The sequence below is a fragment of the Pseudorasbora parva genome, chromosome 2 (assembly GCF_024679245.1).
Source record: "Pseudorasbora parva isolate DD20220531a chromosome 2, ASM2467924v1, whole genome shotgun sequence".
NCBI classification, from domain to species: Eukaryota; Metazoa; Chordata; class Actinopteri; order Cypriniformes; family Gobionidae; genus Pseudorasbora; species Pseudorasbora parva.
The window spans coordinates 17,714,556-17,730,407 of NC_090173.1; the positions used below are offsets into that span (position 1 = coordinate 17,714,556).

Below are 15,852 nucleotides of genomic sequence, written 5' to 3' on the forward strand. Positions count from 1 at the left end.
CTGGGCGGAGCTGAGGTGACATGATGACTAACAGACAGTGGATAAATGGCTATCCACCTGTCACTCAAAGGGACCACGCCCTTACTTATGCAGAACTTTAAGGTTAAATATAATGTAAACGAATGAGTTCACGAAAAAATTCACCCAAATTCAAAATAAAATTAAATGAAAAGGGCAAAATTAGCCGTATAGGCCAAAACCAAAATTTGTACCAGGCTGTAAACGTGTTTTTTTTTTCGGCTGTAAAGTTGGGCATTTTAACATGGGGCTCAATGAGATTCTAGTGGCCAGTCGATTAATTGCAGTTTAAGTCATTTCCGTATTGGCTTCAACAGAAACTGGGGGACGTTGCTGCTTGATCATAACAATCAAAACTGGGGTGTGTGTGTGTGTGTGTGTGTGTGTGGGGGGGGGGGGGGGGGGGTGTTGGTGGGGGCTTTTTCACAGCAAGGCTTTTTCAGCAGCGCGCCTGGCGTTTTCAGCTGGATAAAAACGCTTTGAATAACACTGTGTTTCAAGGCACTTCAGTGGGCCTTTAAGGGAGCGTTCACACTTGTCGTTTGGTTCGTTTGGTCCGGACCAAAAAACAAAACATATAGTCCTGGTCCGCTTAGCGTTCACACTGGCAGTTTTAACAGCGAACCTAAAGTTACCGAACCAAAGGCACAGGGAGACGGTCACAACCTGATTGGTCGGCTTATATGACGTAGGAGCTTGCTTATCAAACATTCAAAACAATGCTGTGTGCGGATTAAACGCCATCATTTTATGCGTGTAAATATGGCATTATTTTTACCTGCTGAGAACTCATGAAGAGCTCATAAAATGTTCAAAACATTCAAAACAGCACCAGGATTTCCTCCGTTGTGCAGAAAAGAGGCGGCAGTTCTGTCGTCTGTACCGGATAACAATGGGCAACACAGGTCCTTTGATGAGAAGAACCAGGTATTATATATAGGTATAGAACCATCTTTTTAGCGATCCCGGTCCGCTGGTTTGGTGCGCACCAGGGTTCGGATGGCAATGTTCACATATGTTCAAATGAACCGCACTAACCGAGCAATCGCAACCAGGGAACACACCAATATCAAGTTTATAAAACCACAAGCCTAATAATAAAATCAATATTCAACTGCTAAATTTAAATGTAATAAATAAAGAAATTAATGCATCAGGTATAGCACACTTCACTGTCACAAGATCGCAAAGGCTTCAGCCAGGTGTAAATGGGGATGTCGTTAGCTGCTGCTTTAAAATGAATTCAGGAGTTTCAACCCACCCAGCAGAGAGTCTGAATAATTCAGAACGGGTGTCAGAGAAAGCCTGTTATGGAGAAGGCTATCTATAATGTAATGCAGCTGGTCGTTTCTTCTGTGATCTCTGTGTATTGAGTTGTAACAGTGGTCTGGATGCGAAAAGGGCTACAGTGACATTAGTATCAGCTGCATGCTACACATGGCCAATAGAAACCACGACACAACAGTCCGCAGACACATTAAGTCCTGCAATCCCACGAGGAGCTGAACACTGAGCTTAGTGAAGTTTCAATTATTACATAATAATTATACACATATTATAACACAAACTTTCATTTTGGAGGCGATTAATCATGATTAATTGTTTGAAGGCACTAATTGTGACGTATAGGCCTATCCCAGTGATTCGGCTTCTCAAAGAAGAGTGAATGTAGGGCGGGGCTTCCGTTTCTCCATGGGGAATTGATTGGATTGTTGTTTTGTTATTGGTGGATCTCAAGTGAGTGACAGGTTGCCCCGCCCTCATGCCAGTAAACGCATCATCAGAGATGAGATGAGCTTCAACAGGGAGGGGAAAATATTTCAATTAAAGTTTACGAAGACACATGAATAAAAAAAAAAAAATAATGTGCACATATAAATTACTTAGGCCTACTACACTGCAATATTATATCAAAAATAGGATTTGATAATGTCAAAATTCAATCACTACACCATGAGTCTACTTTCTAGGCTACTTTTTGTAATGATGATGTCATTGGTGTATCGAGAATATATGTGTCAAGAGCTATTTTCAATCCACTGTATTCTTCCTCGTGATTATCTTATTTGTGTTTTACTACTGAAAAGATAACAGATGCTGTACCTTTAGGATGATTTCTGAAGGATCTGTGACACTGCAGACTGGAGTAATGATGCTGAAAATACAGCTTTGATCCCAGGAATAAATTACATTTTGAGATATATTCAAATAGTAAACAGCTATTTTGAATTGGAATATTATTTCACGATATTACGTTTTTTTTTTTTTTACTGAATTTTATAGCCAATAAATGCAGCCTCAGTGAGAATAAGAGAACTTTTGATTGCCAGTCAGTATAGTTTTCAAACTGTATTGTTCTTGAGGCTTAAATAGATGATTCACCTGTTATTTTATATTAGCTACTTTACATATTAATTTTTTTAATGGTTTTTGTATAGTATTTTGGTCCTTTTTGAAGTCTGACGGATGTTAACTCATCACTGGCTGTCTCTGTTGTGTCTTCACTTCGCTAGAGGACCATGTTTGTACATCTTTTTATCTCCATGATCTTGACCTGTTTTGGGGACCTTGGGATGCACTTCATTGACTCCTGATTCATTTGTTTTTTCAGGAGCTTTTCACTCATCACTGTCTGTGAATGCTTGGTGGTCAAAGTGAAACCGAGGGGACGTTGGGTCTTCAGAGAGCTGATGCTCTTTCCTTGTCGTTTTTCTCCTGTGCACAGGCTTCATATTTACTGTATGGCCATTCAGAGCAGATGCTTTACAGTGGCCCCCAAAGTATCACAACATTTAAGCCACAATTTAAAAATCCACGGGGTCACCGCATTACAAAGTAGACTAGCAATGCATTTTAATTTTTAAGTAAAAGGACAAAGTTAGTTTACACATGATGTGCTATCTAGTGTAGTAAATAGTATGTTTATTTGGAATGAAAGATTTTTTTTTAACTATAAATGTTTTAACGTTCATTGTTTTAAATAAAACGCTATTTAGACTGATATAACGTAATGAGTTCCGAAATTTGTGTGTGCACAATAACCAATAGGCTATTAACCTTATACTAATTATTGTTAGCATCTATAAAAACAGAAAAGATAAGTATGATAGATTTAAGTAAATAGCCTAAATGAATCGTTTCAATCAGTAGATAAATATGACAACACGTGACTCAGTTGTGACCAGCTTTATGCTCGCGCCCTCTTGTGGTTAAAATCGATCTGAAAACATTAGCATTATTAGCATTTGGCATTTATACTAATAACATTAAGTATAAAGTTAAATTTAGATTTATATGTCAACGACGAATAGCAATTAGACACAGCTTTTGTTTTTAGGCAAAAAGAATGAAAAAAGAATAAAAAAAAGACAAAGAAAAATTGATTCAAGCAGACTAATAGTTAACTAAAATTAGAAACGACCACAACCATAACTGCAAAAAAATAAACTTATTTCTGACAGAAACAAGATTTAAAAAATAAACTATATTATTTTTCTTACCCAATTGGCATATATTTTGTTAGCTACTTGAAAAGAAGAGGATAAATAAAAAAAATAAAAAACGAATATTTAAAAAAAAAAAAAAAAAAATTCAGATAGTTACCAAAGCAGCATTTTACCAATGCATACAATCTTTATACATATTTTTTAAAAATCTTTTAATTTATAATATATTTTTTTATTGAAAACCATGTAAGATAACAAGAAAATACCCCAAAACTATTTTATTCAATACAATCTATAATAGTATCCACTAGTACAAACACACTCACAGAAATCCAGTTCTTGATATTAAAATAATTACATTTCTACTACTAAAACCTATTATTCTTGATAGCTGTAACTGCATTTCACCTGTAGAAATTGCCACTGATGTGTCATAAGCCACCTGTTGTATACTTGAAGAGGAAGAACAGGTGTAAAATTGTCTTGAACAATCAGATCAGACCAAAAACAAAAATGTCGGGGTCAAACAATAAGGAATGTGTTTAAAGTGATTTCACGCATGACTGGCACCGAGGCAAGAGAGGAAAGGGCTTCAGGAACTGACTCTTTACTCTCAATACAATGCCTGTTAATGGGAGCGGGACGGTCTGCAGCCTCTCCACAAGAGTTCAGGCGTCAGACTGCATTCAACAGCACTGTATGTATCACGTATTAGCATTGTTTCCACAGTCATTGATGTGGTTAAATGAACGCAACTGACAGTTAAAGGGATGAACCTCAAACTCGACTTGCTCCCAAGACAGATTTAAGGCGATAAGTGTTAGTTTGAGTGCATCTAAAGGGGTTGTTTTTTGAAGGAATGCACTTTTTGTTGGTAACATAGAGGGACTAAATGGAGGATAAAAAGATACAAGAGGGATTGTCCTCTTGAGCGCTCTGTTGGTGTGGCTGAGTGGCTTCCTGCAAAAGAAACTCCACAAAAGCAACCATAGCAATAAAAGCTTGAGCATCTCTTGAGCTCGGCACCTCTTCAAGCCCCTTCTACTTCACATGTGACAACTGCCAATCAGCAGGTCAGCAGATGGGCTCTGGATGAGAGAGAAAGAAGCAAATCACCATTATTAAAACAAATAGATCCTCACACATCAGACCGAACTCACCATGGTAATTCAAAAGCAGTGCTGAAACCTTAAAAAGGGTCAGGTGTTATAACCTTTCATGTGGTAACATCAAATGAACCAGTTTATTCATGTCAAAAATATTACGAATGAATGAGCCTGACAATATTCATGACTAAACAGTAAGCATGGTTCAACTATGATTTTTGCAGTTAACTACAAACCATGGTTTTACCACATTAGCCAATCATGGTTCAACCATGATTTTTGCAGATAAACTATAAAAAAATAATTTATTTAATGCAAAAACTATAGTTGAACCATGCTTAACCGGTTAGTTTATGGTTTAAAAGGAAAAATCATAGTTGAATCATGTGGTAAAACTGGTTATTTTTGTAACTATATGGTTATACTACAAAAGTAGCCTAATTGTTGAATGCTTACTGTGGTAGAACCATGGTTTATGGTTTTACTGCAAAAAAAGTTGAGTCATGCTTACTGTAGTAAAACCATGGTTATTTTTGTAGTTACTATATGGTTTTAGGGCAAAATTCATAGGTGAACCATGCTCAGTAAACCATAGCCCATAGTTGCTACAAAAATAACCAGTTTTACCACAGTATGACTCAACTATGACTTTTGCAGTAAAACCGTAATTTACCAAGTTTTACCACAGTAAGCATGGTTCAACTGGGATTTTTGCAGTAAAACCATAAACTAACCATGGTTTTACCATAGTAAACATGGTTTAAGTAGGCTATAATTTTTGCACTTAAACCATGAAACATGGTTTTGCCATAGGCTAGTTTTGCAGTAAAACCATATAATACCTAAAAAAATAACCATGTTTTTACTACAGTCATTCATTGTTACAGTTTTACTATAGTAAAACCATGATTAATGAGCTGACAATTACGAGAGACATTTTTTTTTTTAAATCAAATTTTTTTTGTGACGAACTGTAGCCAAATGAAAATTCACTTCTAGGCTTTAATCTCGACACCAACCCAGAATTTAAAAAGTAAAAATAAAATAAAAAAAATATTTACATATATGACATTATAGCCTACTTTACATTCATACATTTGACTTGAAATGCTATTATAAACTCTCAATAATTTGTATGTTATTAAAAGCTTACTACTAGGGGTAATTTTAGAAAAGTAGAAATAACTTTTTAAAATAACTACACATTTTATGTGTAACGTTAGCTATTATTATATATTTTTTAATGACATCAAACAATGAAAAAAACTAAAATAATAAAAACCCAAAATCATTCTGCACATTGTGTTCAAAAGTGTACAGGTGACTGAAATGTGCATTTCACTTTATTTTCGTTTGCCATTTCATTATTATTTCATGCAAGGAATTATTTATACAATCTCATTGTAAACGACATAATAATGTCGTGTTTTTCCTCGTTTCGCGCTTTCTCTCCGCCAGTCAGGACGAGAACTTACGTTCACGAACCTGTGCACTCGCGATTATTAGCCCAGTCACCATAACAACCGCCCGACCAATAGAAGAACGGGAAGCTGTTTACAAGGGGGGTGCGCGGTTGCTGGGGTGACCGGACAAACGTCCTGCAGCAGCAGGTATTAAACTGGCCCCGGAGCTTCTGCTGCCCTGGAGACCTTGAACTGAGACGCGCAGAGGCACATTCTCCAGCAGCTGCACGTCTGGAAGTCATTTCGACCTAATCGGATAAACTTTTCCTTTCTTGAGCTATTGGATGTTATTTCCCTGCCACTTAAGGCTCCTCTCGCTAACAGGTGAGTTGATGCAAGTTTACTTTACTTCGAGTAGACGTGACAAACGTTATCATCTCAAAAATATGTGGTCACACTTTATTTTAAGATGTCCGTGTTACAGTGTAAATATCAATTTAAGTAAGTTACTGAGCAATAACAACCAACTACATGTACTTACTATAGGGCAGGATTAGGGGGTTGGTTTAGGGTTAGTTGTATGTAATTATGCATCATTTATATATATAGGCTATATATATATATACAGAGCCGGCCCTAGACCTTTGGGGGCCCTAAGCAAAATTTGGTTGGAGGCCCTTGACCGTTTTAAGTAAGGCCTAAAGAAAAGCAATGACTACCTTATAACTATACTGTACATATATCTACTATGTTACTTTAGAATTTTGTAGTCTATTAAATTTGGTTTTAATTATTCTAATTAGCCTACTGTATGATAATTATCTTTTTTTTACGCTGCTGGTCCTGAGTACGTATTTCGTTCTTATGTGGTAACATGTACAGAACGTCAATAAAAGACCTTGAGTTCTTGAGTTAAGTTCCATGTTTGATGTCTAACAGGAAAATTATGATACCACTGAGCTGAATGGCAGCGCAGTGCAATGAACACACACGGATGAACTTGCTGAATAAAAAGACTGATAAAGTGATTTTCACTGACCATCAAAGAAACATTTTTAATTGACGCCAGAGTTTAAAAGGCAAAAACAGCACACAATAACAAATTTTGCTGGACAATAAATTGGTCAAGAAATTATTGCGATAAATGATAAGATTTTTCGTTCTAAACCCATTTTCATTTAAAATAATGATAATGGCATAATAATGCAGGTACACCTTTTTTAAAGATCAATAAACTTTTATCTCTAAAGACTCTGATACGGAAAACATTTTAAATATCCACAATAAATTAACAAAACAACCAAAAAACAAGAAAAGCAATGGACTCAGTCTGTTAACAAAAAATACACTTGAATAAATACCAAAAGCAATAAATAAAATGGATGAAAACTGCTTTAGGTACACATTAGGGGTGGCACGGTTCACAAAAGCCACGGTTCGGTTCGTATCACGGCTTTAGGGTCACGGTTTTTAAGTTCTGTACGGTTGTTGTTGTTGTTTTTGCTTTTACTTGTTAACACTCCAGAAATTTACTTCAGCATAATATGATATATAGCTTACTTATCCACAATTCAGGATATAGTATTAACACAATTGTTATATCATGTAATCATGCACAAACTGAACTTGACTATCTCTGAGGAAAGCTAGGTGAGATTTTGATACAGCAAGAGAAAGACATTGATGACATGCTTTCATTTATTTGGCAAAAAAAAAAAGAGGAGAATGTGTATTGCTATCTCTACAGGAACTTATGTGCCTTTTTTAGACACAAATATTGAACTGAAGAATTAACTTGCATTTATCAAACGGCCAACTTCAGTGTAGCTTTAAGCCTTGTTTATACTTGACGCGTCCGCACGTGCACGGCAAAAATTGCGTCAACGAGGAGTGCGCGAGACCCAATTTCGCTTGGCGGTGTGCACGTCAAATTTTGTAACTTTGCGTGCGGCCCCGCAACCGAAGAAGCTCGAGGCGAATCTGGCCGAGCATGACGTCTCATCACGCCTGCACCCAGTCTGCGCTTCGAGTATAATAAACACCTCCCCAAACAGATGAGGCGAGGTGCGTGCGCTCTCTAGGGGGCCCTCTGCAGGCCACGGGGCCCTTTGCAATTGCAAGGGTCGCTTAGTGGCTGGGCCGGCTCTGTATATATATATATATATATATATATATATATATATATATATATATATATATATATATATATATATATATATAGTAACACTGTAACAATGACACCTTAAAATAAAATGTAACCGGCTAGAGTTAGTTAGTTCACTTTATTTTAGTGTCCTTGTTACACGTTACACATAGTTACAAAATAAATAACTATAAATTATGCATAATTACATGCAACCAAACCAAACCCTAAATCCTACAGTAAAGTACATGTAATAATACAATTACAAATATTACACTGTAACAAATAAAGTGTAACCTTGCTGTTATTGTTAGATAGTTAGTACATGTAACGTGCCAACCATGCCAACAAAATATTTTGTGAGCGTCCTGATGCACCTGCCGTGCCGAGGAATGTTAGTGGTTTGGGATCTGCTCTATTGTGTATCCAGTTATGAGATGTCGTAAAGAGTGACCTGTGAAGTTTCCGGAAAGTTCTATGACCTCTATAAGCTGGAGAATCCAAATAAAGCACTACACTGTAAAATAGGGAACTAAAATAGGGAACACTGTTAACATTTTCTAGTGACTGATCACATCAAAATTTTTTAGTTGGCCAAACTGAATTTCTGTGAATTGATGCAATTTAATTCACAGAAATTCAATTTGGCCAATTAAAAAAATGTAGATGTGACCAGTCTCTAGAAAATGTTCAATTTTGGCCTGAATAGTTTTTTCCAGTGTATAATGGAAACAAACAGCTCTACTAAACGTTATTGTCTCCTCAGGATTTGGCTGGGAAAGGACCATGCTGTCCATGAGTTACGCGAACGACCCCTGGCCGGAGGGCTCGGTGGGGCTGGAGGAGGAGGTGGTTACGGCCGCTGCTCAGGCCGAGCATTTGGACCGCGGTTCAGTCGAGTGCAACAGCAGCAGCTGCAGCTCCGACAATCTGGACGACAGCCTGACCAGCCTCCAGTGGCTGCAGGAGTTCTCCATTCTCAACGCCAGCGCGTCCCAAACCAGCCACCACCAGGGCCAGTTTTTCGGGAGCCGAGTGGGCTCGGATGCTCCCGCGTCTCCTTTAGCCGGAGACCCGGCGTCCATGGGAATGCCGCTGACCCCGGGCAAACCCACGGCGGCGTCTTTCCACAGGGTGCTGTCCTTTTCGGGTCTACCCAGCCTGGTTGCCCACGGACACTGTCCAGATGAAGTCGATTACAAGACAAACCCTCATATCAAGCCACCGTACTCATACGCGACTCTCATCTGCATGGCCATGCAGGCTAGTAAGAAAACCAAAATCACCCTCTCATGCATCTACAAATGGATCACGGACAACTTCTGCTACTTCCGCCATGCAGACCCCACTTGGCAGGTAATACGCAATACCGTCAAACCTTACAGCTGTTACCAAATGCATTTACACTTAAAAGATGCACCTAATAAATGGCTCACCCCGAGACATGCATCATTTGCATAGCTGGCAGATGCCAAAGAGGGTGTTTTGCTATTGTTCGAGCAGACTGGAAAGAGAGAAAGCCTTCTTAGCACCTGCTGAAGGAGGTTGTGTATTGGAGAGAGACCCACAGAAACCTTTTTTGAGAGCTTTTGCTGAGAGTTGTGTATGGCTAATGTGCTCAGATGTAAGTGTAATCCTAGCTGACAACCGTAAGGTGTCCTGCAAAAAAGGATGCATTTGTCCCCTTTTGAAACATGTTCATTAGGCAAGGAGGAAGAATGAGCTCTTAAGTTGGATATTAACACACAAAAAGGGGGATTTCTAAAAAGATTGTTGTTGGTGAATTATTAATTAACCCCTTAGCCATAACCTCCTTTCTCTAAAGAAAACGCAGACATTCGCTCAGTTTTTAGATATTTTAACTCAAAGCAATGGTTAACCAGGGTTAGGAAGTCAGGGCTTCGTTTAAACATAATTAGATTGTGGTGGCTGGCCAAAATATAGACACACAATGGAGGTCTATAAAATTGGACATTTGTGGTCATTAGTGGCTAGTTTTATTATATTTGCGGTCCTGCAATACTTAAAGCTGGCAGAATTTTCAAATAGTTCTGCAGTTTTGCTCTTCTAGGAAAAAGTTCACAAAAATCAGTGAGGCATTTTGAACTCATTTGCATAGCTAAATATTTGTCCAATCAAATGTTCTCCAGAATGTCCCTCCCTGTAATACCACCTAGCAAATGAGGTGACACTTTACAGAGTGGTTCAGTTTGTTAACATAGTTAATGCATTAGTTATTAAGAAATATATTTTTTAAAGAATTTATTACTTTTATATTTATTAACTCTTTGCCCGCCAGCGTTTTTTTTTTTACGAAATATGTGTACATTTCTCTAAAAAACAACATTTTGAGCAAAAAGCTGAGAAAATTTTCAAAATTGGATCTGATTCAGAATGATGATCAAAACACAGATTGAGTAGATGAAGTCTATCAACACCCCCAAAGCTTCACAGTCCTAGAGCTTGGCAAGTGTGCATGAAAATCTTAAACTGGATGCGAAAAGTGGAAATTTTTCGCCCTTTCACAAATTCCCGTTTCGCAGATGTTTATTGAAATTACTAGATTTTGCCTGCAACATTTGGTTTAGTAACAGTAAATGTGTAAATGTAAATGCACCTTTAATACATTTATACTAGTGCTATCAAACAATTAATCGCAATTAATCACGATTAATCACATCAAAAATAAAAGTTTGTTTATGTAATATATGTGTATAATTATTATGCATATTTAAATACACACACGCATGTATATATTTAAGAAACATATATATATATATATATATATATATATATATATATATATATATATAAATTATATATTAACTTAAATTATATAAATATATATGCAGTATATACATGCAAATATTACATGAATAAGTGTGTATTCAAATATACATAATAATTATACACAGTATACACACATATATTATGTAAACACAAACTTATAGCCGATATTTATTTTTTGATGTGATTAATCGTTTGACAGCCCTAATTTTTACTAATTGCACTTTTTGTATACATGTTAAAAGTGTTCAAATATTAAAACATTTATTAGTATTTGTAGAAATTAACATAACCTAGAATGATAAAGTATGTAAAAGTATTGTTTGCTGTTTGATACAATGTAAACATTTTATTAAAAAATTAATAATAAAAAAATATTATTTAAGTATGATTATTTACTATTTTAGTCTTTCTACTTTAAGATTTCATATTTAATTTTGATGTGTTAAAGCCCATTCACACCAAGGACGATAACTATAACAATATTGTTAGAGCTATAACAGCATAGTATAGAATAAAACAGGACGCAAAGTGGGAGAGAGAAGAGGACATGATCAGGAAAGGTAGTATAGTATGCTAGTCACCATAGTTCTCCTTATTTCAGTTTCTTTGTAAATATTTGTAAAATATAGTTAAAATTTCTGATACCAATATTCAGTGTACTTAATGGATTAACTAAGATTAACAAATTGAACCTTCTTGTAAAGTTTAAGGCCCTTTCACACTGGACGCGATTTTGATGGGTGAATATTTCGATGGTTTTATATTTTGATCAGCTGTTTGTGTAATGAATGCTTCCACACCGAACGTGAATGTGCTGAGGCGAAAAAACAACATTTATTTTTTCCGATTCAATGTCGATTTTTTTTTTTTACTCTAGCGGCGACAGAAACGGCTTCAACCAAAGGAAACAAAGGTGACGAAATGTCCTGTTGATGTCACGAGCTATTCACTCAACATTAACCTTTGCCAAGTGTGGCGTTTCTCATGAGATTACAGCTGTAGGTCTAGTAATAGCTGTAAAGCTGTAACTGTGTTTACTAATGTGTTTACAGACAGCACAACTTAATAAATCGTTGATTTTTTTATTTCTAAACCTTGTGTCCGTGATTATGGAAAGTATATATGTTGCCCTCAGTCTGTGGCACTTAAATGTTTCAATTGTGACTCAACTGGACACATCTGCTCCGGATCGATCAATTGATTCCCTGAAGTGTGTGTTAGCCTCGTCAGATGCACTGCTATTCTGTCTCTGGAGGAGATCCTCAAATTGTCCCACAGACTTCAGAAAGTAAATGCAGAACCGGCCATGATAAAGTTTTAGCTACTGTACATGATTAGCAGACTCCCCTTTAGACTCTCTGTTCTTTTACGACTGGCTGCACCCAAAACCTTCTTTTCGGTCTTTTAAATAAAATGAAAAGCTCGTCTTCACTGAATGATGAAGTGTCCGTGTTTTCTCAGCTGTCATTGCGAATGTTTTGGAATTTTGGAGCTCTAAAACGTCGCAAATTCGTGTCATGGCTGATGAATGGTTTTGACGTTAAATATTTGCATGCAAAATATTCGCTTATTCGCTTCGCTTTTTCGTTACGCGTCCGGTGTGAAAGGGCCTTTACATGGAAACTAAAGCCTATAATCAGAAAAACCCTACGATATGTCCCTCCCAAAGTTCTTGTTTCAATAAGAAACACGTCCACACTGCGCTGTTTATTTTTAGTTCACCCAAGAATTTCAAATTCAAATTAATTCGAAATTACAAATTAGTAGTAATTTAAATTAAAGTCAATAATTACTTACCCTAATGTTGTTTGACACCCGTAAGACCTCCGTTCATCTTTGGAACACAAATGAAGATATTTTTGTTGAAATCTGATGGCTCAGAAAGGCCTTCATTGACACCAATGTCATTTCCTCTCTCAAGACCCATAAAGGCACTAAAGACGTCGTTACAAAGTCCATCTCACTACAGTGGCTCTACAATCATTTTATGAAGTGACGAGAATAGTTTTTATGTGCAAAAAAAACTAAATAACGACTTGTGGAGTGATGGGCCTATTTCAAAACAAAGTTTCGAACGTTATGAATCAGCGTATCATCACTATATCAGGGCCCATCAGTATATAAGTCATTATTTAGTTTTTTTGAGCACAAAAAGATTCTCGTCGCTTCATAAAATGATTGTAGAGCCACTGTAGTGAGATGGACTTTGTATCGACGTCTTTAGTGCCTTTATGGGTCTTGAGAGAGGAAATGACATTGGTGTCAATGAAGGCCTTTCTGAGCCATCGGATTTCAACACAAATATCTTCATCAGTGTTCTGAAGATGAACGAAGGTCTTACTGGTGTCGAACGACATAGGGTAAGTAATAAATGACAGAAATTTCATTTTTGGGGGAACTAACCCTTTAATGCTCGACTTCCATGTGTTTAAGTGCATCATGCCAGCACACAAGTGAACTATAGATTAGTAATTGAATACTTTCTTTTAAATTCATCATTGCAGAATTCCATCCGCCACAATCTGTCGTTGAACAAATGCTTCATAAAGGTCCCGAGACAAAAGGATGAGCCAGGCAAAGGTGGGTTCTGGAAGATCGACCCCCAGTACGCAGAGCGTCTCCTCAACGGTGCCTACAAGAAGCGCAGGATGCCTCCCGTGCAAATCAACCCAGCTCTTCAGAATCGCCTCAGGATGAGCTCTCACGTCGGACAGGCAGTAGCCAATGCAGGAATGGCCAGAAGCCTTTGCGTGAGTCCCGAGTCCCAGCAACTCCTGAAAGAGTTTGAGGAGGCCACAGGAGCAGATCAGAACTGGGACCCTCGTTTGGCTGAAGCCACCATGTTGAGTTGTTGGGTTTCAGGGAAGGGCGCCAAGAGGAAACCGCCGTACAACCACAGGACTGGCGGGAGCAAACCTCCACGACGCTCAAGCTCCCCATTGCTGGCCATGGAGGAGCACGAGGACTTAAGCTCCCTGAAAGGCAACTTTGATTGGGACGCCCTGCTGGACTCGGCCCTGAATGGAGAATTGAGCTTGAACGAAGGGGGTCCGTTGAGCCCCATACCACAAGATGAGGACTTGATGGTTAGGGGCACCCATATCAGCCCCCTAGAAGCTCCTGGAGGTGTCGTTGAGAGCCACGTGTTGATGGAAACCCAGAGGAGCAGCGAAGTAGACTTTGATGAGGAAACCTTCCTGGCCACGGCGTTTCTGCAGAGTCCCTGGTCTGAGGTGGACGAGGGCAACCGTCCCGACTTCCTCTGTAGCTCGACGGTCAGCATTGATCAACTCTTTGACCTGGGAGACTCTCTCGGAGGGGACTTAAGCAGTAAGATTGAGTCTCTCCTTTGAAGAGCCACCTGAGATACATTCGGTCCTTTGGAGACACAAACAAGTCACAGAACAAAGAGGGTTTGGACTGTTTAGCCCCAAAGATTTCATACTGGATTCCATGAACTCCACGTGAAGATGTATTTTTAAAAGCATATCTATTTCTAATACTGATTTTTATGATTATGTTTTTTTTTTTTTTTGTATTTGACATGTTATCTACCTGCATTAAAGTTAATCTAATCAAGTTCCTTAGCGAGTCCTTAAAATCATGTGGATTCGGTGACCGGACGCCAACCATGAACTGGAAGTAAGAACGTGCGCAAGGTTGTTGTTTACAAAAGAAAGAGTTTCATTTAAGAAATGAACTGTTGCATCATGTCCAAACAAATTCTGTTGTACAAAATCAAATGTGCAAATTAAATTACACACAAACAATGTGCTTTCAGTGAATCTAACGCTGTTTTAGAGCAGTTGTTCTCAGGAAGTCCCCATGTAGGGCGACACATTTTGGAAGTCCCACCTGATTTGTATCCATCATCTCACTGGCGGAGCCTCCAAGACCTGAACTGGAAGTGTCAGATAAAGCAGTGCCGGACGGCGATTGAAGACCATTGCTTTAAAATCTTTTGGTTGAACTGGAATTGTTTAGGTTTATAGTCACAACATGAGCTGTTTTTTTGCTGATGTGATGGAACCAGTGTATTCTGTAATTTAATGAATGGGATCTAGGGGTTCCTGACCGTGTCGGATTATTTGGTAGGTGAAATGTATGTGCCAAATGTTCTCTTTTGCAGCTGAATTCTAGCTCTGATGCACATCTAACCACTTTCATCCACATATTGTGTTAAGAGTGTTATGCAGACATCATACAAACGATATTTTACACCAAGACTACTTTTATCTTCTTATTTAGATTGTTAGTACTAAGTAAATTTAAATGGGATGAGTTAATCACTTGGGAAGAAATGTCATTAAAGCAAATAATAAAAAGGCACTAATATAACTTTTTTGGGGTTTGTTGGTTTTTGGGAATGTGAGAGAATACACCTTAAAACTCATCTGGTTTCAGTCTAACCTTTGTGTTGTAAGTGTGAAGGGAAATGAGGGAGCACTTTATTTTAAGGTAAGAGTTATATACTTAATATAGTGATAATAGTAAATTATGCATTATTAAAGAAACTAACCCTAAACCAATTTCTAACCCTAACCCTGTATTAAATGGATAGTTCACCTAAAAGTGAAAATTACCTCATGATTTACTCACCCTCAAGTCATCCTAGGTGTATATGACTTTCTTCTTACGGACAAATATAATAAGTTAAAATGTCCTGGCTCTTCCAAGATTCACAATGGCAGTGAATGACAGCCCAATATTGGAATCCCATAAAAGTGCATCCAGCCATTATAAAAGTCCTCCACAGGGCTCCGAGGGCTAATAAAGGCCTGCTGAAGTGGGGAAAAAAGTTTTATTTGTAAGGAAAATATAATTATTTAACATATAAGTAAAATATAGTAAAATATCTAGCTTCTTGCAGACCGCCTTCCGCATTCAACTTGGAAAAGCGTAACTACCGCGACAATGATGTAGGATGTAAAGGGTGTTACACTTTT

At 37.7% G+C, this 15,852-nt stretch overlaps 1 protein-coding gene across 1 annotated transcript; it reads left to right on the top strand.

Annotated features, from left to right (window-relative positions):
* The first annotated feature begins 6,144 nt into the window (after positions 1 to 6,144).
* foxj1a (forkhead box J1a) lies at positions 6,145 to 15,237 on the top strand. The gene is made up of 3 exons (XM_067428801.1): positions 6,145 to 6,357; positions 8,883 to 9,472; positions 13,411 to 15,237. Exons 1-3 carry the CDS (start codon positions 6,318 to 6,320, stop codon positions 14,257 to 14,259), a joined length of 1,479 nt encoding a protein of 492 aa, XP_067284902.1. The 5' UTR covers positions 6,145 to 6,317; the 3' UTR covers positions 14,260 to 15,237.
* The last annotated feature ends 615 nt before the right edge of the window (positions 15,238 to 15,852 follow it).

Bases quoted from the DNA above. Each gene is read 5' to 3' on its own strand.
- foxj1a (XM_067428801.1), top strand. From the start codon at position 6,318: ATGTTATTTCCCTGCCACTTAAGGCTCCTCTCGCTAACAG. The intron at 6,358-8,882 runs GTGAGTTGATGC...TTGTCTCCTCAG, and splicing joins AAGGCTCCTCTCGCTAACAG to GATTTGGCTGGGAAAGGACC. The intron at 9,473-13,410 runs GTAATACGCAAT...TCATCATTGCAG, and splicing joins ATGCAGACCCCACTTGGCAG to AATTCCATCCGCCACAATCT.